This window comes from Bacillus rossius, chromosome 8 (genome assembly GCF_032445375.1).
Source record: "Bacillus rossius redtenbacheri isolate Brsri chromosome 8, Brsri_v3, whole genome shotgun sequence".
NCBI classification, from domain to species: Eukaryota; Metazoa; Arthropoda; class Insecta; order Phasmatodea; family Bacillidae; genus Bacillus; species Bacillus rossius.
Genome location: NC_086336.1, coordinates 43,774,097 through 43,799,768, shown reverse-complemented (window position 1 = coordinate 43,799,768; position 25,672 = coordinate 43,774,097). Strand labels below are relative to the sequence as shown.

General features: G+C 39.9%; 1 protein-coding gene across 1 annotated transcript in view; it reads right to left on the bottom strand.

Annotated features, from left to right (window-relative positions):
- Positions 1-25,672, bottom strand: part of LOC134534811 (TATA-binding protein-associated factor 172) — a 98,959-nt gene that overhangs the window by 25,408 nt on the left and 47,879 nt on the right. Inside the window, exons 21-24 of the mRNA XM_063373407.1 lie at positions 24,820-25,087; positions 22,344-22,579; positions 20,855-20,992; positions 357-508 (exon numbers count right to left, since the gene is read on the bottom strand). Of these exons, the coding sequence (XP_063229477.1) occupies positions 357-508; positions 20,855-20,992; positions 22,344-22,579; positions 24,820-25,087 (794 nt within the window). The remainder of the gene's footprint in view (positions 1-356; positions 509-20,854; positions 20,993-22,343; positions 22,580-24,819; positions 25,088-25,672) is intronic.

Below are 25,672 nucleotides of genomic sequence, written 5' to 3'. Positions count from 1 at the left end.
TCAATTTAACTGAACATACCAGGAATTTTCTGTTCAGTAAAAGCTACATTACATAAACCAATTGTGCATTTAATTTTGAATAAATTACATATTTACCTTTATAAAGAGTATATACAAACAAGCAAGCACATATACATGCGCACATTGAATAATCAATTTCCCACACATTACAATACATTCAACATTCTGTTTCCGATGGAAATGCAATCCTGCAAATCTTCAAAGTCTTCAAATCCTGACTGCTTCAAGTGTAGGAAACCAAGCTTATTTAAATAATAGTATATTTATTATGAATAAGAATTTACTATGCATAAGGCCATACCACTAAATGTAAATTTTTCTAACAGAGGACTCACTTTTCACGCTCGACTGGAGGACCGACATACTGCAAAGGGTTGAGGTACTCTGAAGACAGGAACTTCTTCACTTCGTACACCCAATGCCCCGTCAGGGTGGGCGGACAGATCACAATAGAGGGCAGCAAGGTGCAATCCGGGTTCTTGGTTTTCTGTGCACAGAATTACATTCTAAACCAATATAAAGGATGTATTGTCAGCTTTATCTCTGTTACATTCGTACGTTACTGAGAAAAAAGATTTCACCGAACAATTACGTATTTCCAAATGGGTCCCACAACATCAACATGTCATCCATTTACTACCTAAAGAGATTAGTTTATCACACCACAAATTTCTCATAAGTACATTAGTGTTTGAAAGACTTGCAGCTTCATTTCACATTACCTTTTAAAGTATAATTATGACTCCAAAACCACTCTTAAGTAGGCTTGTGCAAGTAATAAAATTTTTGAATACAAATATAATTAGTTTATTATTCATATTCTATTCAACTTTGAATACTAAAATGAATAGTCATTTGGTTACAAATATTTGACTTACAGCATACCTCATTTGTTGTATATCAACGTTCACTTTTAATACCAACATTGTATTCACTGTTGTATACCAACATACCCAGTTTAGATGTTTTAACAGGACCACATATACAAAAACATGAACAATACTCTGTGATTTTAACATACAAGTATTCATATTGATTTCACTATAGTAGGTATATATAGTATGTCCTGGTGCAGGGGGGTTGGGGGTCGGGAGCCGGGGAGCCACGGCCACCATCTTGGATTACGTCACTTCCGGCGGCCATCTTGGATTCGACCTTGACCTTTGACCCCGGCGGCCATCTTGGATTACATCACTTCCGGCGGCCATTTTGTTTTTATCTGCCATTTTGTTTACTAGAACATTCCGCCAATTTGAGTTTCGTCCGCCATTTTGAAAATCTTTATTTATTATACGATTTTAATGAAATCAATTTTAAAATTTATAAAAAAATTAAATAAAATTTAAAAATATATTACTTAATAAAATTTTAATTAAAAACCTGCGCATCGAACACCCCACTCCTCTACATTACGAGTACACCAACTAGCCCCCCCCCCCTCCTCTGTTACAATGACATCGTCATCGAACACCCCACTAACCCCTGTTACATTTTTTCGTTACACCACATTCTTTAAAATAAATTTATTATCAAAATAAAAATATATATACCATCGTTGTCTGCTGGAGGCAGCCATCTTATTTAGTGGAGACCGCCATCTTGATTTCATCTGATGGATGTCGTCATCGGGTTTAGGTTTCTAAAGTATGTTAGTGTATATAAGGTCGAGTTTCAATTCTCTACCAACATTATTATGAACCTTATAGACCGAAATTTACAAAATCCACAGTCATTTTGTTGTTGTAACGATAATTTTTTCTTAAAGTCTTATCATTTATAGGTTTTAACTAAAATATATGTTATCAATACTATCGTTGTGGATGCGTTAGTTAAAGTAATGATAATTAAAAAAAAAATTATCACTCCATCTTAGCGGACCAGAAATTTTTCAGTCTCCTAACTTACAAGTAATATTCTCTTCTCATGTTTGCGTACACATGTTTAAAAGCTGCATGGAAGCAGATATTTTTTAATGTTTGCGTATAATATCATTTCACTTTTCCGAAACCAATTTTAAATAAAATAATAGGAGAATTCATGTTTTATATTAAAATAGTAAAACAATATATGGGTAAAATTGTATTTATTAAAAATAAAATCTCATGAAGAGAAAAACGTACAAGAAAAACAGAACTATACAGCAAAGGGAAACCATGCAACAAATGGAAAATTTGCAACAAAATAGATATAACAGCAAAAACAGAAAACTATACTGCTAAACTGTAACTATACACCAAAATGGAAAATATATACAAAAAAATAAAACGACAAAACGGAAAATAAATACAGCAGAAAAACTATACAACAGATTATTTTACAGGTCATTGCCAACATATCCGTGGGGGACCGTGCGGATACCATCTTCGCAGATCAGCCGTTTGTCGTCCTCCCACGTGATGGCCAGCTTATTGCTATATTCGCTGTATAGTATGTGCTGCCGGGAGCGAATGGCTCTTACACCCGCCCTCCTTGTGCGGTGTTCTTGCAGGGCAACCAGGTAGTCGCTGAATATGATGCGGTTTTTGACCACGCACCGCTGGATGCCCTTGGCCTTTTTCTCGCTCTTACCACCACACCTGTAGGCGTAGAGTTTGGCTCGTAAGCTTACAAACTCCTCCATCACTTCTACCCCACATTCATCTTTGAATTTGCCAACAACTTTCTTGTTGGTGGGGGAGAAGCAAGGGTGGCCGGAAGGGTAGCAGCTGGTGTCGAACTTCTCCATCAGTATAGGGTCGGCTTGGAGGTCATGGTAGAAGTCCTGTGTCTGGATCTCATACACGAAACTGTCTGTATCCATGTACGCCAGATGAATATTTTCAGAGTATTTAGGCTTCATGGTATTGTAGTGGAAGTCATACATTAGAATCTTTGATAGGTCAAGTACGGCCAGTCCGGCATAGATCGGCTTGTCAAATATTATCGTTTCATGGTTCAGGTGGACTAGAGACAAATTCGGCTCGTACATTGTGCGATCCTTGAAGGATGGGCGGCACACCAACTTCTTGAACCTCTTCTCAGAACACACCAACTCCATTTTGAGCCTTCGTCTCTTGTTCTCCATCAATTTTCCGAAGGTGGAGTTCACAGCCAACTTGAAGAACTCCTTCTCGAATTCGTTTGCTGCTGCTTTACGCTTGTTGGTGTTCAGTCGAATATAGGGCTCCAACCATGCCGACTGCTCAAACTGAAGAACTTTATGTATTCTTATGATTTTTAGTCCATGCGATACGGCTTGCTGGAGGTTTTTATAGTGGACGATGTAGTGCTCTTTATTTTCCAGCGTTGTCATCAGCTTTGATTGTTTTGAGCCGGGAGGACATTGATTCACGGGGAGAAATGGCAGGTCTTTGTGACTTTCGTGGAGCTCGGGAGGGTACTCCACGTCACACTCAATTATGTATCCAGTAGGTGAATTTTCCGGAATAGACATAACATCAACGGATGTATCCGACCATTTGAAATGACGAATTGGAAGCGGTAGAGACATCGCCCACCCGTACAAATTATTTGCATCAATATACTCTAGGAATATGGATGGCTTGGAAGCATCATATGTCTCAGGCACATATGAATTATTCGCAACACAATGACGTTTGATGCTTTGCGCTACACCACCACGAATACCAGCCTCCACAAACATATACATGTCATAATCTGTGAGTAGCTCTAGCTGTACACCTGTGGTTCGAAGCATCGCGTCGAAAGCGAACCCAGGACAAGAAATGTAGTGAGATGGATCTAAACTATATGTCTCCAAACATATGGAACGGAAATTCTCGAATACATCTGCTAGGATCAGAACATCCGTCTTCAGGTACAAGTCAGCATACTCCCCCAAAGTAGCACACTGAAACTTGTCCCAGACTTTCACTGCATGAGCATACTCCGTCTCTGAAATCCCAGAATCAGTCAGAATATTAAAGAAATCATCGATAGGTGGAAGACTCGTATCGTCTAGTCGAGCAAAAGAATCAACGAAGTCGTAGGGGAAGACTCCCTTGCGAGTAACCAACTCCAAGTCATCAGGAGCGAAAAACTCAGCAGTACTGACAAACTTGTCTGCAGGCAAGAACTCAGCGAGCGAAGCAAGACCCCGACTCATGAAACGGAACGTATCAACAAACTGAATGCTGAACTTATCATGTAACTTTTTGGAAAAAGTTATCAGCTTCTCTTCCGAATTAGGAATGATGAAGATGTCTTTAGTGTCGTACCCCAACTTCCTGATAATGAAGTTCTGATCGTACGCCAGGTTGTGGAAGAACACAATCATCTTTTTCGGTCTGCGCCTGAGAAGGTTGCAGTCATTACATGCAGGTCCAATAAATTCACCGGTGAAGTGATTATGATCACGAACTTTCTTTGCGACCCCTCCGAACTTTCCTTTACAGTAGCAACAACACCTTGCTTGCAGAAAAGCAGTGTTCTGCGAATGTGTGAGCGGAGTCATAGGAACAGACGTAGAAAATATTTTCTGTACGTCATGTCCAATCTCCACAATGCGGGATATGAATTTGTCTTCTGCGTCACAACCACGATACACTTCAGGCTGTGAAGGAAGTGAAGAAGTGAGGTGTGCTGGAATGACGGAGTTATCTGCTTTCACATAAATGCAGTAGCTGTATGCTTTATGCTTTTGGTACTGCAGCGTGTATGGCTCATCAGGATTCGGGTGACACGTATGGATTTTCTCCAGAATAGCTTCAAAGTCGCAATATACCACGATGGGCATCTTATCACTGTGATGGAAGTTTTTGAACTTCAGAACAGGTGGCTGGCCATTTTCATCAAGCTGTGGCATCTCAATCCTAACAGCAGCATGCTGTTTGCAGAGCACACTGTGTTTTTCCAAACACTGAAGACCAGTGAGCCCACTAACCCTATCCTGATCATCATAATGCTTGAAGCATCTTTTGCAAACATGAATAGCCTCAGTGTGTGTAGTGAGTTGGGACCGAACCAGGGCAGAAAATTTTTTAATGTATGTGAAATGGGACGAATCGTCATTGACCAAGAGCAGTAGATCGAAATTATGTTCTTTCTCTTCAGGAGCGACTCGTGCAGGAACAACATTCAGATTTTCGTCGATACTGTAGATGTTGATAGAGACTCCGGGGTTCTGTTTTTCAAACAGTGGTATTTGCTTGATTGGAGTAGGAAACTCGATGTTCGTGAAGTTGAATTTCTCTTCCAAGTCATGGTACCGCTGGTTGACACGTTCAGGATTCCGCCCTTCCACATACTTTACCAGGATCGCCCACTTGAAGCACATGTGATCATCCAGGTTTTGTGGATTGATCACTGCATGTTTTGTTTCGATGGAAGTAGGTAGGTCGATGTAGGAGCTGGCACGGAGTGGATCAAGCTTGTTGATTCTCAACTGTAGTCTCTTAACGGCCGATAAAGTCCATCCGGACCCCTTACCCATGTAATCTTCCTCCTCCTTGCAGATCTTGGAGATGGACTCGGCAACTGCTTCCTCCACCTCGTGAACTGCGTAGAGGGGGGCATTCATGGTCTTGAAGGCCCTCTTGTCTTCGCTGGCATCCACAGGTTTCTCGTAGTCACACTCCAGCATTATGTTAAATTTCAGCGGTCCATTCTCTTCAATCTCCTCCATGAGCTGGCTTATTATTTTTGCCTTGATGGAGTTGAGATATGCGCATATGTCCTTGGCAGTACTTGTTGTGTTTTCTGCCACGTATGTTTTCAAGTTGCCCTTGAAACCTACTTCGGCGGTGATGAAGCCGTGGGTATTGGCCAGACCCATGCCGGTCACCACCTTTGTACGACCTGGCTTGGACATAACTGCAGGCTTAACTACTGCCATCCTCTGCTTTTTGGTCGGAGGTGGAGCAGGCCTCTTGCATACCTTAATGTGGGCTTTCAATTTGTCAGCCCTGGCGAACTCCTTAGCACAGTTCTCGCAGGAATGCACTATGCGGTTTGGGTTTAGTCCACAAGCAGACTTCTCATGTCGTCTGGCATGGCTGGAGTTCTTGAAGGCCTTATAGCAGAAACTGCACCGCATGCTTGATGTCGTGGTGATAGCACCGGTACATGATGCAAGGTGCTGCTGCATCTTGTCACTGCGAGCGACAGTCTTGCCACATAGGTGGCACTGCTGGTAGTCACGATGCAGGTTCTCGGCACACTGTCGCTCGTGTCGGTAGCAATTCTTAGATGCCGTGAAGGAGGCAGAGCAGAAACGACATTTATGAACGGTAGATGTCATCTCGACAATCGGTAGTCCGGTCTCAACGTACGGAACACGCGAAGGAAGCTCGACGTACGGAGAACTGCAACAAAAGAATTAAGAATACAATGTAGCTAGATGTTACATGAAAACAAACATAACCTCAAAACTCTAGCCCTCAAGCTTACTAACCTAAACTGCTAGCAATGTTACTAAATAAAAAAAATTGCAAACATACCCTCAAAACTCTAGTCCTCAAGCTTACTAACCTAAACTGCTAGCAATGTGACTAAATAAAAAAAGTTGCAAACATATCCTCAAAACTCTAGCCCTCAAGCTTACTAACCTAAACTGCTAGCAATGTTACTAAATAAAAAGGTTGCAAACATAACCTCAAAGCTACTCCTTCATGTACAATCCTAAAAATGGTAGAATATTTAAAGTACTGATAAAAGTTAAAGCTGAAAAAGTATTCAATGTTAACTCAAAATGATTGATTACATAACCTCAAAACTACACTAATGCACAACTCAAAAATGCTAGAATATTTAAAGTACTTACTGTTAAAAGTTTAAGCTAAACAATTACTGGTTACCCACACATTAGTGTACAGAGAAAAAACTAGCTAGCAGATAACCTACGAAAAAGCTGAGAAACATAAAAATATTAACGAAACATGTAGCATACCTCAGAAAACGATGAAGTGGAGCTGCAGAAGATGATGTATCGTTGGCGGTAGGAATCATGGTAGCAGCGAAACTCACACACGAACTAGCTCACTCAAACTCCAATAACACAATGAAGCTCCGACAGCTAATCCTGGCCTTTTATAGCCTCGGACCTGCCTGTTCTTGGAAAAACCATTAGGAACAGAGTATTTCTGTTGTATCCGCCAATAGGAATGTAGTACATGGAAGTACCATTGTCTTCGGAAAAACCCAGCATGACTTATGTGCATGTCGTAGCAGGTCTGTGAGGGGTGGGGGTAGAAATGTAACCTGACAGCCAAACAGAGGAAACCTCTCTCGGGTAAAACCACTAATTACCTAGGTGATTAGAGATTAGGGCGCGAGGCACTGCCTGCATCGTGACATATCACTCAGGAATGTCGTCTCGCAGTGCCGAGGGGACCCAAACAATAGACTTGACCGTGCATGTCACAACAGGTACATTAGTCCGCGACTTTGTGGCGCCATGAGGCGCTCATGAATGTCTGAGCCTGCCACAAACAGCTCGTCAAAGAATCATCACGAAGCACTCGAGCTGCAGTCATGACGCGCATGCTACAACAGGCCCGTTAGTCACCGACTTCGTGGCGCCAAGCTGACACTCGGGTAGACAGGTAGCTAAATGATAATACTAGTAATGCAAGGAAATAAAAAAAATCGGGTATGTTTAATACATTTTTTAAAAGTAAGAACACATTACAAAACTAAAACATTAAAAATTTATTCTACATTTATTATGACCAACATTCGTTTAAAATTTTTTAGCATTTCAATGCGAACAATCAGTTGAACATCCACAGAATGACACATTTTGCTGATGTTCCAGGAACAAACCCTTTTCACAACCATTTAAGGAGACTTTCCTTAAGCTCTCTTTTCATTGGTCAAATAAAACATCTCCCTCTCTTCCCCTTTTACAATGATGCTGCTTCACCATCACGCTAAAATTCTGTAAGACCAAAAAAATATATACTTCCCTTAAACCTTACGGTAGAAATTTCATCCTAGGATGCTGTTACTGCATCTAGAAATTAAAAATTATATTATCTCATACAGGTTTTATTTACATGTTAGACTTAACCATCCTACCACACACACACACACACACATGCACACACTTACACACACATGCGTGCGCGTGCGTGCACTGAGATGAAATACATACTTGCCCACATAATGTACTTTTATTTACAAAGGCAACATATTAAAACACATAATATTTAAATTTTGTGTAGATTGGATGGTACCAGAAACCATACTGCAAAACGAGTGGACAACACTTGAGTCTTTTACTATGATTGGGCTGACGGATTGCCTCTGGAACGCCCTTGTTACCTTCACCGACTCAGAATTAAAACTTTTATCCATCAAAAAACAACAACTGTTTAACTAAGCAAACATACACCCTACACCCCTAAAAAAATTGTTATTACACAAGGCATTATTTACATGGCAGGAGACCGCACACACGAAGTGCGCAGCTTCAGGTTAGAAATATTGATTAAAATAACTGCTAAAGATGCTAATTTGTTTATGAAAAAATTGCACATGAAATACAGACACTTAGTTATTTACACACACGTACATACATACATACTTACACCCTGCATGGCTTCAGAAGGAAGTACGATATTTTAAAAACCACTCAAGACTTACATCTGTTTATGAAAAGGAGCTAAATATTAAAACATTTTCAAAGTTAATTTTAGAGATGAAATATCATGTGCAAGTCCTTGCATGCGAGAACATTGTATTACGTAATTATCTTCATTTTTCCCAAACCATAGGTCTGATGTCTGGATACCACACAAATCACATACTTAAGATATGCACTACGAGATGACTGCACGCCAGTCCAAGCCCATGCGCTTAGAGACGAAACTGCACTAGAAGCGTTAGCAAGCATTGCAATTATCTAGCTTCACTAATGCAGATTCACCTCTGACTAGGTGGACCTCCTGAAACAGTAAACATAGGACAGCGAAACACATTAAAATAATACATTTCAATACATTTCAATAATATAAAACACTGCATATTTCACGAAAATCGCCACGCAACTGACAGCCCTTTCAGTCACAATTCTGCGAATGCTATCACAGAATGCTAGATTTAGAAAGAAAGGATCATTCATTCCTTCATTATGGAACAAAGTGATACATCACATGAAGAGAAACAAAAAAGGCACACACTTCGTTCTTAGACTCGTGCCGCCTCCTTGACAGAGATAAAAGATTTAACACATAAAATAGTATATATTTCATTTCCAGCGATGAAGCTGTACCAATATCACCTTGACAAGCTTAGATGATCTAGGGAGAGACAAAGTAAATATATTAACAAAAAAACGACTAAAAATCATTTACAAACAAAATACTTAACATTCCTTCGATTACATATTTTTCTCAATTTAATAAATGAGAGAACACAAACATTTGCTTAAATCACTATTTATCAATTTTAAACTCTCGTGTACATCAGGAAAAAATATATTGTAACATTCATTATTAGTTGTAATGTAAAAAATGCAAAACAGTTTCTTTGTGGGATGTGGAATGCTCACTCACGATCGAAAAAAAGAGGGGCTTCGCTGTAACGCAAGGGGAGGGGGAAACCATCTTGAAAGTTGATGTTTCTCATATATTTGGATGTATAGTAATCAAGCAAGTAATAACATTTTGTGGTATAATCTCCGTCTGATTAAAGTTTATTTGCTAACATGAATTCACAAATTAAACGAATCTATGAGTACATTTGCTTATCTTTTATAGAAAAAAATGCACAGATTGATTGTTTTATCATGAATAACCAGGAGCACACTAAAAAAACCAAAAACATTCTCGCCAATAATAACCAACAGCACACAAACAATAGAAAAAAACGATGTGTCAGTAATAACATGCAGCATGCGAAGAAAATCACCAAAATATTGTCAAGAATAACCATCAGTACATGTAGAATACTAATAAAAATTAATATGAAAAATGCTGAAGTGCACGGAGAAAATTATCAAATTCTTGTCAGGTAAAAAAAGCAGAAGCAAATGAAAAAAAAACTCAACAAAATTTTAACACAGTAAAGTTGGAGCACCCGTAGAAATCTATCGAAATTTAATGTGAAAAAATAGGAGCACTCAGAGAAAACTATCAGTGAGAAGATTAAAAACATCATAAATTATCAATTTTTTTAAAAAAGTTCAAATAAAATCCTGCCAGAACTCTCATGTTGCTTAAGCGAAGAGTTCACAAGCTGACTTGTGCTAGAACTCTCATGTCGCTTAAGCAACATGAGAGTTCTGGCAGGATTTTATTTGAACTTTTTTAAAAAAATTGATAATTTATGATGTTTTTAATCTTCTCACTGATAGTTTTCTCTGAGTGCTCCTATTTTTTCACATTAAATTTCGATAGATTTCTACGGGTGCTCCAACTTTACTGTGTTAAAATTTTGTTGAGTTTTTTTTTTCATTTGCTTCTGCTTTTTTTACCTGACAAGAATTTGATAATTTTCTCCGTGCACTTCAGCATTTTTCATATTAATTTTTATTAGTATTCTACATGTACTGATGGTTATTCTTGACAATATTTTGGTGATTTTCTTCGCATGCTGCATGTTATTACTGACACATCGTTTTTTTCTATTGTTTGTGTGCTGTTGGTTATTATTGGCGAGAATGTTTTTGGTTTTTTTTAGTGTGCTCCTGGTTATTCATGATAAAACAATCAATCTGTGCATTTTTTTCTATAAAAGATAAGCAAATGTACTCATAGATTCGTTTAATTTGTGAATTCATGTTAGCAAATAAACTTTAATCAGACGGAGATTATACCACAAAATGTTATTACTTGCTTGATTACTATACATCCAAATATATGAGAAACATCAACTTTCAAGATGGTTTCCCCCTCCCCTTGCGTTACAGCGAAGCCCCTCTTTTTTTCGATCGTGAGTGAGCATTCCACATCCCACAAAGAAACTGTTTTGCATTTTTTACATTACAACTAATAATGAATGTTACAATATATTTTTTCCTGATGTACACGAGAGTTTAAAATTGATAAATAGTGATTTAAGCAAATGTTTGTGTTCTCTCATTTATTAAATTGAGAAAAATATGTAATCGAAGGAATGTTAAGTATTTTGTTTGTAAATGATTTTTAGTCGTTTTTTTGTTAATATATTTACTTTGTCTCTCCCTAGATCATCTAAGCTTGTCAAGGTGATATTGGTACAGCTTCATCGCTGGAAATGAAATATATACTATTTTATGTGTTAAATCTTTTATCTCTGTCAAGGAGGCGGCACGAGTCTAAGAACGAAGTGTGTGCCTTTTTTGTTTCTCTTCATGTGATGTATCACTTTGTTCCATAATGAAGGAATGAATGATCCTTTCTTTCTAAATCTAGCATTCTGTGATAGCATTCGCAGAATTGTGACTGAAAGGGCTGTCAGTTGCGTGGCGATTTTCGTGAAATATGCAGTGTTTTATATTATTGAAATGTATTGAAATGTATTATTTTAATGTGTTTCGCTGTCCTATGTTTACTGTTTCAGGAGGTCCACCTAGTCAGAGGTGAATCTGCATTAGTGAAGCTAGATAATTGCAATGCTTGCTAACGCTTCTAGTGCAGTTTCGTCTCTAAGCGCATGGGCTTGGACTGGCGTGCAGTCATCTCGTAGTGCATATCTTAAGTATGTGATTTGTGTGGTATCCAGACATCAGACCTATGGTTTGGGAAAAATGAAGATAATTACGTAATACAATGTTCTCGCATGCAAGGACTTGCACATGATATTTCATCTCTAAAATTAACTTTGAAAATGTTTTAATATTTAGCTCCTTTTCATAAACAGATGTAAGTCTTGAGTGGTTTTTAAAATATCGTACTTCCTTCTGAAGCCATGCAGGGTGTAAGTATGTATGTATGTACGTGTGTGTAAATAACTAAGTGTCTGTATTTCATGTGCAATTTTTTCATAAACAAATTAGCATCTTTAGCAGTTATTTTAATCAATATTTCTAACCTGAAGCTGCGCACTTCGTGTGTGCGGTCTCCTGCCATGTAAATAATGCCTTGTGTAATAACAATTTTTTTAGGGGTGTAGGGTGTATGTTTGCTTAGTTAAACAGTTGTTGTTTTTTGATGGATAAAAGTTTTAATTCTGAGTCGGTGAAGGTAACAAGGGCGTTCCAGAGGCAATCCGTCAGCCCAATCATAGTAAAAGACTCAAGTGTTGTCCACTCGTTTTGCAGTATGGTTTCTGGTACCATCCAATCTACACAAAATTTAAATATTATGTGTTTTAATATGTTGCCTTTGTAAATAAAAGTACATTATGTGGGCAAGTATGTATTTCATCTCAGTGCACGCACGCGCACGCATGTGTGTGTAAGTGTGTGCATGTGTGTGTGTGTGTGTGGTAGGATGGTTAAGTCTAACATGTAAATAAAACCTGTATGAGATAATATAATTTTTAATTTCTAGATGCAGTAACAGCATCCTAGGATGAAATTTCTACCGTAAGGTTTAAGGGAAGTATATATTTTTTTGGTCTTACAGAATTTTAGCGTGATGGTGAAGCAGCATCATTGTAAAAGGGGAAGAGAGGGAGATGTTTTATTTGACCAATGAAAAGAGAGCTTAAGGAAAGTCTCCTTAAATGGTTGTGAAAAGGGTTTGTTCCTGGAACATCAGCAAAATGTGTCATTCTGTGGATGTTCAACTGATTGTTCGCAATGAAATGCTAAAAAATTTTAAACGAATGTTGGTCATAATAAATGTAGAATAAATTTTTAATGTTTTAGTTTTGTAATGTGTTCTTACTTTTAAAAAATGTATTAAACATACCCGATTTTTTTTATTTCCTTGCATTACTAGTATTATCATTTAGCTACCTGTCTACCCGAGTGTCAGCTTGGCGCCACGAAGTCGGTGACTAACGGGCCTGTTGTAGCATGCGCGTCATGACTGCAGCTCGAGTGCTTCGTGATGATTCTTTGACGAGCTGTTTGTGGCAGGCTCAGACATTCATGAGCGCCTCATGGCGCCACAAAGTCGCGGACTAATGTACCTGTTGTGACATGCACGGTCAAGTCTATTGTTTGGGTCCCCTCGGCACTGCGAGACGACATTCCTGAGTGATATGTCACGATGCAGGCAGTGCCTCGCGCCCTAATCTCTAATCACCTAGGTAATTAGTGGTTTTACCCGAGAGAGGTTTCCTCTGTTTGGCTGTCAGGTTACATTTCTACCCCCACCCCTCACAGACCTGCTACGACATGCACATAAGTCATGCTGGGTTTTTCCGAAGACAATGGTACTTCCATGTACTACATTCCTATTGGCGGATACAACAGAAATACTCTGTTCCTAATGGTTTTTCCAAGAACAGGCAGGTCCGAGGCTATAAAAGGCCAGGATTAGCTGTCGGAGCTTCATTGTGTTATTGGAGTTTGAGTGAGCTAGTTCGTGTGTGAGTTTCGCTGCTACCATGATTCCTACCGCCAACGATACATCATCTTCTGCAGCTCCACTTCATCGTTTTCTGAGGTATGCTACATGTTTCGTTAATATTTTTATGTTTCTCAGCTTTTTCGTAGGTTATCTGCTAGCTAGTTTTTTCTCTGTACACTAATGTGTGGGTAACCAGTAATTGTTTAGCTTAAACTTTTAACAGTAAGTACTTTAAATATTCTAGCATTTTTGAGTTGTGCATTAGTGTAGTTTTGAGGTTATGTAATCAATCATTTTGAGTTAACATTGAATACTTTTTCAGCTTTAACTTTTATCAGTACTTTAAATATTCTACCATTTTTAGGATTGTACATGAAGGAGTAGCTTTGAGGTTATGTTTGCAACCTTTTTATTTAGTAACATTGCTAGCAGTTTAGGTTAGTAAGCTTGAGGGCTAGAGTTTTGAGGATATGTTTGCAACTTTTTTTATTTAGTCACATTGCTAGCAGTTTAGGTTAGTAAGCTTGAGGACTAGAGTTTTGAGGGTATGTTTGCAATTTTTTTTATTTAGTAACATTGCTAGCAGTTTAGGTTAGTAAGCTTGAGGGCTAGAGTTTTGAGGTTATGTTTGTTTTCATGTAACATCTAGCTACATTGTATTCTTAATTCTTTTGTTGCAGTTCTCCGTACGTCGAGCTTCCTTCGCGTGTTCCGTACGTTGAGACCGGACTACCGATTGTCGAGATGACATCTACCGTTCATAAATGTCGTTTCTGCTCTGCCTCCTTCACGGCATCTAAGAATTGCTACCGACACGAGCGACAGTGTGCCGAGAACCTGCATCGTGACTACCAGCAGTGCCACCTATGTGGCAAGACTGTCGCTCGCAGTGACAAGATGCAGCAGCACCTTGCATCATGTACCGGTGCTATCACCACGACATCAAGCATGCGGTGCAGTTTCTGCTATAAGGCCTTCAAGAACTCCAGCCATGCCAGACGACATGAGAAGTCTGCTTGTGGACTAAACCCAAACCGCATAGTGCATTCCTGCGAGAACTGTGCTAAGGAGTTCGCCAGGGCTGACAAATTGAAAGCCCACATTAAGGTATGCAAGAGGCCTGCTCCACCTCCGACCAAAAAGCAGAGGATGGCAGTAGTTAAGCCTGCAGTTATGTCCAAGCCAGGTCGTACAAAGGTGGTGACCGGCATGGGTCTGGCCAATACCCACGGCTTCATCACCGCCGAAGTAGGTTTCAAGGGCAACTTGAAAACATACGTGGCAGAAAACACAACAAGTACTGCCAAGGACATATGCGCATATCTCAACTCCATCAAGGCAAAAATAATAAGCCAGCTCATGGAGGAGATTGAAGAGAATGGACCGCTGAAATTTAACATAATGCTGGAGTGTGACTACGAGAAACCTGTGGATGCCAGCGAAGACAAGAGGGCCTTCAAGACCATGAATGCCCCCCTCTACGCAGTTCACGAGGTGGAGGAAGCAGTTGCCGAGTCCATCTCCAAGATCTGCAAGGAGGAGGAAGATTACATGGGTAAGGGGTCCGGATGGACTTTATCGGCCGTTAAGAGACTACAGTTGAGAATCAACAAGCTTGATCCACTCCGTGCCAGCTCCTACATCGACCTACCTACTTCCATCGAAACAAAACATGCAGTGATCAATCCACAAAACCTGGATGATCACATGTGCTTCAAGTGGGCGATCCTGGTAAAGTATGTGGAAGGGCGGAATCCTGAACGTGTCAACCAGCGGTACCATGACTTGGAAGAGAAATTCAACTTCACGAACATCGAGTTTCCTACTCCAATCAAGCAAATACCACTGTTTGAAAAACAGAACCCCGGAGTCTCTATCAACATCTACAGTATCGACGAAAATCTGAATGTTGTTCCTGCACGAGTCGCTCCTGAAGAGAAAGAACATAATTTCGATCTACTGCTCTTGGTCAATGACGATTCGTCCCATTTCACATACATTAAAAAATTTTCTGCCCTGGTTCGGTCCCAACTCACTACACACACTGAGGCTATTCATGTTTGCAAAAGATGCTTCAAGCATTATGATGATCAGGATAGGGTTAGTGGGCTCACTGGTCTTCAGTGTTTGGAAAAACACAGTGTGCTCTGCAAACAGCATGCTGCTGTTAGGATTGAGATGCCACAGCTTGATGAAAATGGCCAGCCACCTGTTCTGAAGTTCAAAAACTTCCATCACAGTGATAAGATGCCCATCGTGGTATATTGCGACTTTGAAGCTATTCTGGAGAAAATCCATACGTGTCACCCGAATCCTGATGAGCCATACACGCTGCAGTACCAAAAGCATAAAGCATACAGCTACTGCATTTATGTGAAAGCAGATAACTCCGTCATTCCAGCACACCTCACTTCTTCACTTCCTTCACAGCCTGAAGTGTATCGTGGTTGTGACGCAGAAGACAAATTCATATCCCGCATTGTGGAGATTGGACATGACGTACAGAAAATATTTTCTACGTCTGTTCCTATGACTCCGCTCACACATTCGCAGAACACTGCTTTTCTGCAAGCAAGGTGTTGTTGCTACTGTAAAGGAAAGTTCGGAGGGGTCGCAAAGAAAGTTCGTGATCATAATCACTTCACCGGTGAATTTATTGGACCTGCATGTAATGACTGCAACCTTCTCAGGCGCAGACCGAAAAAGATGATTGTGTTCTTCCACAACCTGGCGTACGATCAGAACTTCATTATCAGGAAGTTGGGGTACGACACTAAAGACATCTTCATCATTCCTAATTCGGAAGAGAAGCTGATAACTTTTTCCAAAAAGTTACATGATAAGTTCAGCATTCAGTTTGTTGATACGTTCCGTTTCATGAGTCGGGGTCTTGCTTCGCTCGCTGAGTTCTTGCCTGCAGACAAGTTTGTCAGTACTGCTGAGTTTTTCGCTCCTGATGACTTGGAGTTGGTTACTCGCAAGGGAGTCTTCCCCTACGACTTCGTTGATTCTTTTGCTCGACTAGACGATACGAGTCTTCCACCTATCGATGATTTCTTTAATATTCTGACTGATTCTGGGATTTCAGAGACGGAGTATGCTCATGCAGTGAAAGTCTGGGACAAGTTTCAGTGTGCTACTTTGGGGGAGTATGCTGACTTGTACCTGAAGACGGATGTTCTGATCCTAGCAGATGTATTCGAGAATTTCCGTTCCATATGTTTGGAGACATATAGTTTAGATCCATCTCACTACATTTCTTGTCCTGGGTTCGCTTTCGACGCGATGCTTCGAACCACAGGTGTACAGCTAGAGCTACTCACAGATTATGACATGTATATGTTTGTGGAGGCTGGTATTCGTGGTGGTGTAGCGCAAAGCATCAAACGTCATTGTGTTGCGAATAATTCATATGTGCCTGAGACATATGATGCTTCCAAGCCATCCATATTCCTAGAGTATATTGATGCAAATAATTTGTACGGGTGGGCGATGTCTCTACCGCTTCCAATTCGTCATTTCAAATGGTCGGATACATCCGTTGATGTTATGTCTATTCCGGAAAATTCACCTACTGGATACATAATTGAGTGTGACGTGGAGTACCCTCCCGAGCTCCACGAAAGTCACAAAGACCTGCCATTTCTCCCCGTGAATCAATGTCCTCCCGGCTCAAAACAATCAAAGCTGATGACAACGCTGGAAAATAAAGAGCACTACATCGTCCACTATAAAAACCTCCAGCAAGCCGTATCGCATGGACTAAAAATCATAAGAATACATAAAGTTCTTCAGTTTGAGCAGTCGGCATGGTTGGAGCCCTATATTCGACTGAACACCAACAAGCGTAAAGCAGCAGCAAACGAATTCGAGAAGGAGTTCTTCAAGTTGGCTGTGAACTCCACCTTCGGAAAATTGATGGAGAACAAGAGACGAAGGCTCAAAATGGAGTTGGTGTGTTCTGAGAAGAGGTTCAAGAAGTTGGTGTGCCGCCCATCCTTCAAGGATCGCACAATGTACGAGCCGAATTTGTCTCTAGTCCACCTGAACCATGAAACGATAATATTTGACAAGCCGATCTATGCCGGACTGGCCGTACTTGACCTATCAAAGATTCTAATGTATGACTTCCACTACAATACCATGAAGCCTAAATACTCTGAAAATATTCATCTGGCGTACATGGATACAGACAGTTTCGTGTATGAGATCCAGACACAGGACTTCTACCATGACCTCCAAGCCGACCCTATACTGATGGAGAAGTTCGACACCAGCTGCTACCCTTCCGGCCACCCTTGCTTCTCCCCCACCAACAAGAAAGTTGTTGGCAAATTCAAAGATGAATGTGGGGTAGAAGTGATGGAGGAGTTTGTAAGCTTACGAGCCAAACTCTACGCCTACAGGTGTGGTGGTAAGAGCGAGAAAAAGGCCAAGGGCATCCAGCGGTGCGTGGTCAAAAACCGCATCATATTCAGCGACTACCTGGTTGCCCTGCAAGAACACCGCACAAGGAGGGCGGGTGTAAGAGCCATTCGCTCCCGGCAGCACATACTATACAGCGAATATAGCAATAAGCTGGCCATCACGTGGGAGGACGACAAACGGCTGATCTGCGAAGATGGTATCCGCACGGTCCCCCACGGATATGTTGGCAATGACCTGTAAAATAATCTGTTGTATAGTTTTTCTGCTGTATTTATTTTCCGTTTTGTCGTTTTATTTTTTTGTATATATTTTCCATTTTGGTGTATAGTTACAGTTTAGCAGTATAGTTTTCTGTTTTTGCTGTTATATCTATTTTGTTGCAAATTTTCCATTTGTTGCATGGTTTCCCTTTGCTGTATAGTTCTGTTTTTCTTGTACGTTTTTCTCTTCATGAGATTTTATTTTTAATAAATACAATTTTACCCATATATTGTTTTACTATTTTAATATAAAACATGAATTCTCCTATTATTTTATTTAAAATTGGTTTCGGAAAAGTGAAATGATATTATACGCAAACATTAAAAAATATCTGCTTCCATGCAGCTTTTAAACATGTGTACGCAAACATGAGAAGAGAATATTACTTGTAAGTTAGGAGACTGAAAAATTTCTGGTCCGCTAAGATGGAGTGATAATTTTTTTTTTAATTATCATTACTTTAACTAACGCATCCACAACGATAGTATTGATAACATATATTTTAGTTAAAACCTATAAATGATAAGACTTTAAGAAAAAATTATCGTTACAACAACAAAATGACTGTGGATTTTGTAAATTTCGGTCTATAAGGTTCATAATAATGTTGGTAGAGAATTGAAACTCGACCTTATATACACTAACATACTTTAGAAACCTAAACCCGATGACGACATCCATCAGATGAAATCAAGATGGCGGTCTCCACTAAATAAGATGGCTGCCTCCAGCAGACAACGATGGTATATATATTTTTATTTTGATAATAAATTTATTTTAAAGAATGTGGTGTAACGAAAAAATGTAACAGGGGTTAGTGGGGTGTTCGATGACGATGTCATTGTAACAGAGGAGGGGGGGGGGGGGCTAGTTGGTGTACTCGTAATGTAGAGGAGTGGGGTGTTCGATGCGCAGGTTTTTAATTAAAATTTTATTAAGTAATATATTTTTAAATTTTATTTAATTTTTTTATAAATTTTAAAATTGATTTCATTAAAATCGTATAATAAATAAAGATTTTCAAAATGGCGGACGAAACTCAAATTGGCGGAATGTTCTAGTAAACAAAATGGCAGATAAAAACAAAATGGCCGCCGGAAGTGATGTAATCCAAGATGGCCGCCGGGGTCAAAGGTCAAGGTCGAATCCAAGATGGCCGCCGGAAGTGACGTAATCCAAGATGGTGGCCGTGGCTCCCCGGCTCCCGACCCCCAACCCCCCTGCACCAGGACATACTATATATACCTACTCACTATTGACTCGCAAAACAGTAGAAGGAAATATTGTGTGGACAGTTAAAAAAAACAGACTTTTGCGACATTACAAACTTGTAAACAAACTATTATTTGTATTCCTTTTGTTACATGTACCGGTAGTGAATAGGTACATGTCAACACCCATGGATTACAACACAAAACACTTCTTTGTGATGGCGTTTAAAAGAAGAGAAAGCGATCATTGCAACAGCGTCTAAATAAATAGTCACAATTAATCTACCACCACGCAACACATTAGCAGCTTACTTGCTGTATGTGTGTGTGTGTGTGTGTGTGTGTGTGTGTGTGTGTGTGTGTGTGTGTGTGTGTGTGTGTGTGTATGTATATATATATATATATATATATATATATATGTATATATATATATATACATATATATATATACACACACACACACACACACATACATATATATATGAAAAAACAGACGTTTCGAATTAAAACACAAAATAAACAAACGAAAATAATGGTTCCGAATTCCAGAGGAAATTACCAGAAAATGTGTTTCTAATACTTCTGAAATAACATACAATTTATCTGCCTGAAACACATGAGAAACTACAATTTAAATATGTTAATATGAGCTCATTTAGTCACTTTTATTAAACACAGAATTAAAAAATATAAATTACTTTTTTTTTTGTGAATTGGATTGGATTCTCTGTATTTTGCGGTTTGGAATTTTTTTTGATCAATATGTACAGAAATTTGATCAGAGAAATTAGGAGAATAAAAACTGAAAAGAAAATAATGTTTAGGTTACATCAGATGTATAAAAAAACCTGTTTTTTTTTTTAAGTTAAATAATTTTAACAAACACTGTACATATAATTTATGTAGCTAATTTAAACATACTAAAATTTCACTTCAGTATAATTTGTCTATCTTCACAGAAGCCACAACATATTTACTCATATTTACCTTTATGCGATATAAATTTTTTTTTATTGTGGAATCAAATTCTTTTTCTTACTATTCAAATTCAATATTTGTATCCAAGAATAATTTTATATTTCTATTTAACAAAAAAAAAAAAAAAAAAAAAAACGATATTTGCACAGACCTACTCTTAAGTGGCAGGGTTGGGTAAGTACGGAGGCTTGGATTCAAACGTCTTGACATCTAGGTAACAATCTTTAGTGTAAGCAACTCAATTGATCCGTGCAAATAGTTCATGCTACTGCCGAAGAGCTGTGCTATAACTGTGCATCACTGTGATTTCTTATCTCACAAGACACTTTTTTTCTTGGCTTGCAACAAGAGCTCACTAGGTGGCACGCATACATCTACCGCTCTAATGGTGGATACTCTTACAAGGATAGATAAAAAGATTTGAATTTTTGCCCTTTATTTTTCACGAACAAGTGACAACAGGTAGCATAAATTTGGTGACAAATTGCGAAGTACAGATGTATGAAGAGCTACATCAATTTCCCTCCTTGATAGCAAAATAATCATCCTGAAAAAGATACTAAGAGCACCCACCAAGTACTGCTGTTTCCTGTCGTAGTGATCCCCGGCCAGGATGCAGATGGACTGCAGTGTCTTGCCGAGACCCATGTCGTCACACAGGATTCCGTGCAGCTTGTACTTGTTGAGGAACGCCAGCCAGTTTACCCCTGCCTGAAAAGAATGCACACCCACTGTTAATTTCCACCTTCATCAAAGGACAGTGCAAGACTAAATGACGAAACAAGATCAATGTTTTGAAAATATATATATATATATATATCCTATAGGTAGTGTTTTGACTCAAATATTTAATTTAATGCACCTGTCCAGTGTCCACACACGTTTCAGTTCGGGGAACTAATTACAGGTAAACAAGCATAAACTTGCAACATTTAAACATCACTATAATATACTCTCTTAGTTAAGACAATGAATAACGATTAACAATAACAGTGTCTACAAATATACCAGGTGACCCAATTTCAGCACTCTTTCAGGACCTTTCAATTATATTAGGCTCATTATTTTATCTCGGAGTAAATTTTTATATGTATATATTTGTGATGTGTCGGTTACACTGTTTTCCCGTTTCTCGGTTCTGTTCTGGTTCTTAAAAATTGGTTCTCAATCCTCAGTTTTAGGTTGACCTCCACACAATTTCACATCACACCAAAGATACAATGGGACTGTTTAACATGACTCATCAGCACCCCACTTAACCATAATTAAGACTACAAACAAGCCACCTAGTCCCAAGTAGCATATGTAGTTGTTTCTTGTGTCACTAGATGTAATTATATAAAAAACATTAATCCCACTTACAACAAAATATTTTCAGAGAAGCTAATTTTTATACTTATTTAATAAATATTTTTAAAAAAGATAGTACATATTCAGATCCATGAAATAACGAAAGGATCCTTGGTCTTGCAAAACCCAACCCCTCAGAATACTGGAATTATTATTGTTAGGTTGACTGGGATGGAAGTACGGAGGCTGTCAGACTTGTCAGAAGGGCAAAAGAAGGGGAAAAACCGAAAAACATCCTATTGGAGAAAGGGGTTGGAGTGCCAAAAAAACTTGGCCAGTCAGCACTGGAGGAATGAGAGAGAGAACGCACACGCACCAGGTACTGGTACCAAAAGTACTATTTACGGTTCTCGGTGCCAGTTAATTTGCTGAGAACCGGTGGAACCAAGAACAGAGACAGGCCCATCACTAGTACATATAATACGCAAAATTAAATATAATGATTAATGGATTTACCATTGTGTAAAAATGCTAAAATATTTTCAGAAATAACTTCCACATGTTTAGGTAAACAATCTCTAATTATGTATATTTAATTAGGGACTTCAAACTGGAATGAGGCATTAAAAAACACAATGCAAGTAATAAAGTCTTCTGTAAATTAAAGTTTTGAGAGTTCCAGGAACATTACTGTTTATTTCGAGACTTTTATGTGACCTTCCGTGACCTGTAGAAAAACTGAATAAAGAAAATATAACAAGCCAACTCTAACCTGCTGGTACGAACGCAGCTCAGCGTTGATGGGCACAGGCACCTCGTAATTGCTGATTGTATCCGGCCTGAAGAGCTGCTCCAGAAATCTACGCTCACGTTCCTTGTGTGCCGTCAGCTTTGCAGTCATGCCCGGCGGATTAGGGATGCAGCCATCCAGGGGCATCAACTGGATCAGCGTGGCGAAGCAATGGGTCGCCATCAGTCGCACCGACTGGTTTTGGTCACTCATGCGACCTGCGTCACACAACAGATAAACAATGGAATAAACACTGAATTAAATTACTTTCCGAGCAAATAGAACATTAATTATAGTAATGATCCTTTAATATTTCACTTTGCAGAAAAACCAGTAAAACTAAATAAAAAGTTTTCAGAAGAAAAAACAATTAAAATTAATTTTTACACGGATCTTCCTCACACCCTACGAATCAACATACTAAAAGTTCTTAACTATTCAGAGTCAATCATTAACGATTAATTACCATTTTCAAAATTCACTGCATATGTATACTAAAAATCCAGTGGCACTTGAAGCAAAATTAACTTTATTATAAAGTAAATGAACAATTTACTCCCTACAAAAAAAAATTTCCCAAAATTTCTGTGTCATATGAATGAAATCACAGACAAACAAATTACCCCCCCCCCCCCCCCCCCCCCCCAACAAGTATATCCAAATACATAAAATACTCGCGCTAAATGAATTCGCATCACGCGAGTTCGTCTATGCTAGCCGGCTGGTTATTTGCGTTCAAAACGTGTCGAAGGAACTTGTGTGGATCAGGTAGAAAACATTCGGCTATAAAAATACTATCCTGAAATGCTGTGACATGTTTTTGGAGTAGATAATCACAGCGACAGACCGACAGGATGCGCTCCCGCCCTTGCCGTCAGCGATGTTTATTTTGACAGCTCAAGCAATTATCTTTTCCACGTCCCTTCGCAGCGTAAAAAAATAAAAAAAAAACACGCTGGAATGCAGATGGAAAAGTAACTATGCATTGAAATAAATATATTTACGGCCCTGCTAAATTTTTCTATTCAATAAAATTCGAGGTATTAGTGATTTATCAGCAGAAACTGCTGTGTGACTAATAAACAAATTTTATCATAACAACTTAAACTTATAAAGTATTTATTAACGGCAAAGGACAGTCGTATAAGCCCATAAAAATATTTATTTTACAGATAATGGACTACAACCTGGCTTTTGTCGCACGCGGTGTGTGAGGGGAGGAGGATGCTGACAGTTTCTCACGCAGAAGGTTGAAATAAGGGAGGGAATGTGTTGAAATGTTAGTTGGTAAAAGGGGAGGGGGTGTTCTTACATGGTTTGTGGCTCTGGGAGGGATGTGCCTTGAAGAATTAGCAGGGGATGGGAGAGGTAAGCGTCACGTCACGTATGACGTCAAGCCACCGCTACCGTCAGCCTGGCCGGACGAGTTTCTTACGCTCTCACAGAAGCTACCACAGCAGCTTTTCGTGCGGGCGGGTAAGATAACATGACAGCTGAGACGGCTTTTCGTGCGATAGTGAACGCGCCGAGCCGGCTAGACACTGCCGCGTGCATCGGCGGGATTTTACTTTACATGACTTTATTTACTGTTTTTGGATATCGTCTTTGTTAGGTTTTTTTGACGATTCGTTGTTGTTACTGGTATTAGAACTGGACAAAACTGGGACACGGGCGGTAGAGCTTTTATTTTTTTCCCGCTAAGCTCACGTCTATTGGCTGGCTGCTGATGGAAGGTCACGAGTCTGGGCGGAGCGTTGAGTGAGTTATACTGCGCATGCGCAGCTCAGCGAACAGAGAGAGCCCGCCGGCGGCTACGCCGCGCCGTAACAACAGCTGACCGAGTACAATTAGTTACCTTTCTCCGCGTACGGCGCGCTATTGACGTAAATTTCCATCAATTTGCGGCCATTTTTTTTTAATTTTTACTGTGACGCAATGTGTATGTAGCTCGTATTTGTTATAAACGCTGCAGGTTGCGACTGTATTTTAATAAACTTTAACGTATTTCTTACACTTTCATATTTTTTTTTCGCCTAATTTGTCACGGTTTCTGAAAATCTGTACGTACGACTGAGGTGTACGTACGAACCGGGGGCTGTACGAGCGAGATCAAAAACGTTTAAGATGGAAAGTTGACAAAGTCTGAGATAGCACGGCAGCACAAGACATCGGCGTCGACCCTGTCTACAATATGGAAACATAGGGACGCGATTATGAGTGCGGGGGTCATTGAAAATCGGTAAATCGGATATAACGAAACATTGATTTAGAGTAAACATTTTCGGTAACCATAGCACTTCGTTAAATCGGGGTTCTACTGTAAATTTAAAACAACCAGATAAATAATGTTAAGTGTGTCAGGCAAAGGAAGTTGTGGAAGGAATCGACAACGGCCAGGTCTCACTGTTTGCCCGGATGGCTGGAACGCCGGCACGGAGAGGGGGAGGGGGGCAGGTACCTAGGAGCGGCACCACCAGCAGCACGGCGTAGGGCACCACGCCCAGCTGGAGCTTGTCGGCGACGCAGGCCAGAGCCTCGACGGCGCCCTCGCGGCAGGCGTCGAGCTGCGTGGCCCCCAGCAGGGGCAGCACGCGGTCCACGACTTGCGACATCACCGCCACGGACGAGAGGGAGGCGAGCGTGCCCGTGCAGCGTGCCGCCATGTGGCGCACCGCACGGTACGGGTGCGTCAGCAGCGCGCACAGGTGCGGCACGCACTCCAGCAGCTGGGCCCCGCAACACAACACAACACACAAGTCAGGTTTAACATCTCCTAGACTAAGTTTCACGGTTTCATTTATTTATTCAAGTCTTTTTCATTCATAAAAAAATTGTATTTTTTTTAACAATGATCTACTAAAATATTTCTTAATACCCACTGGTTTCACCTGATTATTGTGATTTGGACCAATCACAATAAAATAATTTGTAATGAACATGTCTAGAGAAGAACTTGACGTCCCTCTGCCTATGGTCCCTAAATCCCTGTTGTGAATTGTCCTGAGACTCGCTCTGATTTGCCCGAGTAGCTCCAGTCGGAGAGAGAGTGGAGTTCAGGCCAACGTGGCTGGAACCGTGAAATATGGGACCAGGAGGGAAATTTACGTAGGTAGAAGGAATGATAGATGGTAGCAAGAAGATGATGATGTCCGTTTTCACGAGCTCCTTTATTCCGTGAAGAATCCTGTCGCAGCCTGGCAGGCACGTTGCAGAACGAGCGTCCTCCCTCGCCGCGACCCGGACTCCCGGAAATACCCTCTTGATAAGGAAACGCGACTCGATGTGGTCGCGGATGCAGTCCCGTGGCGAAT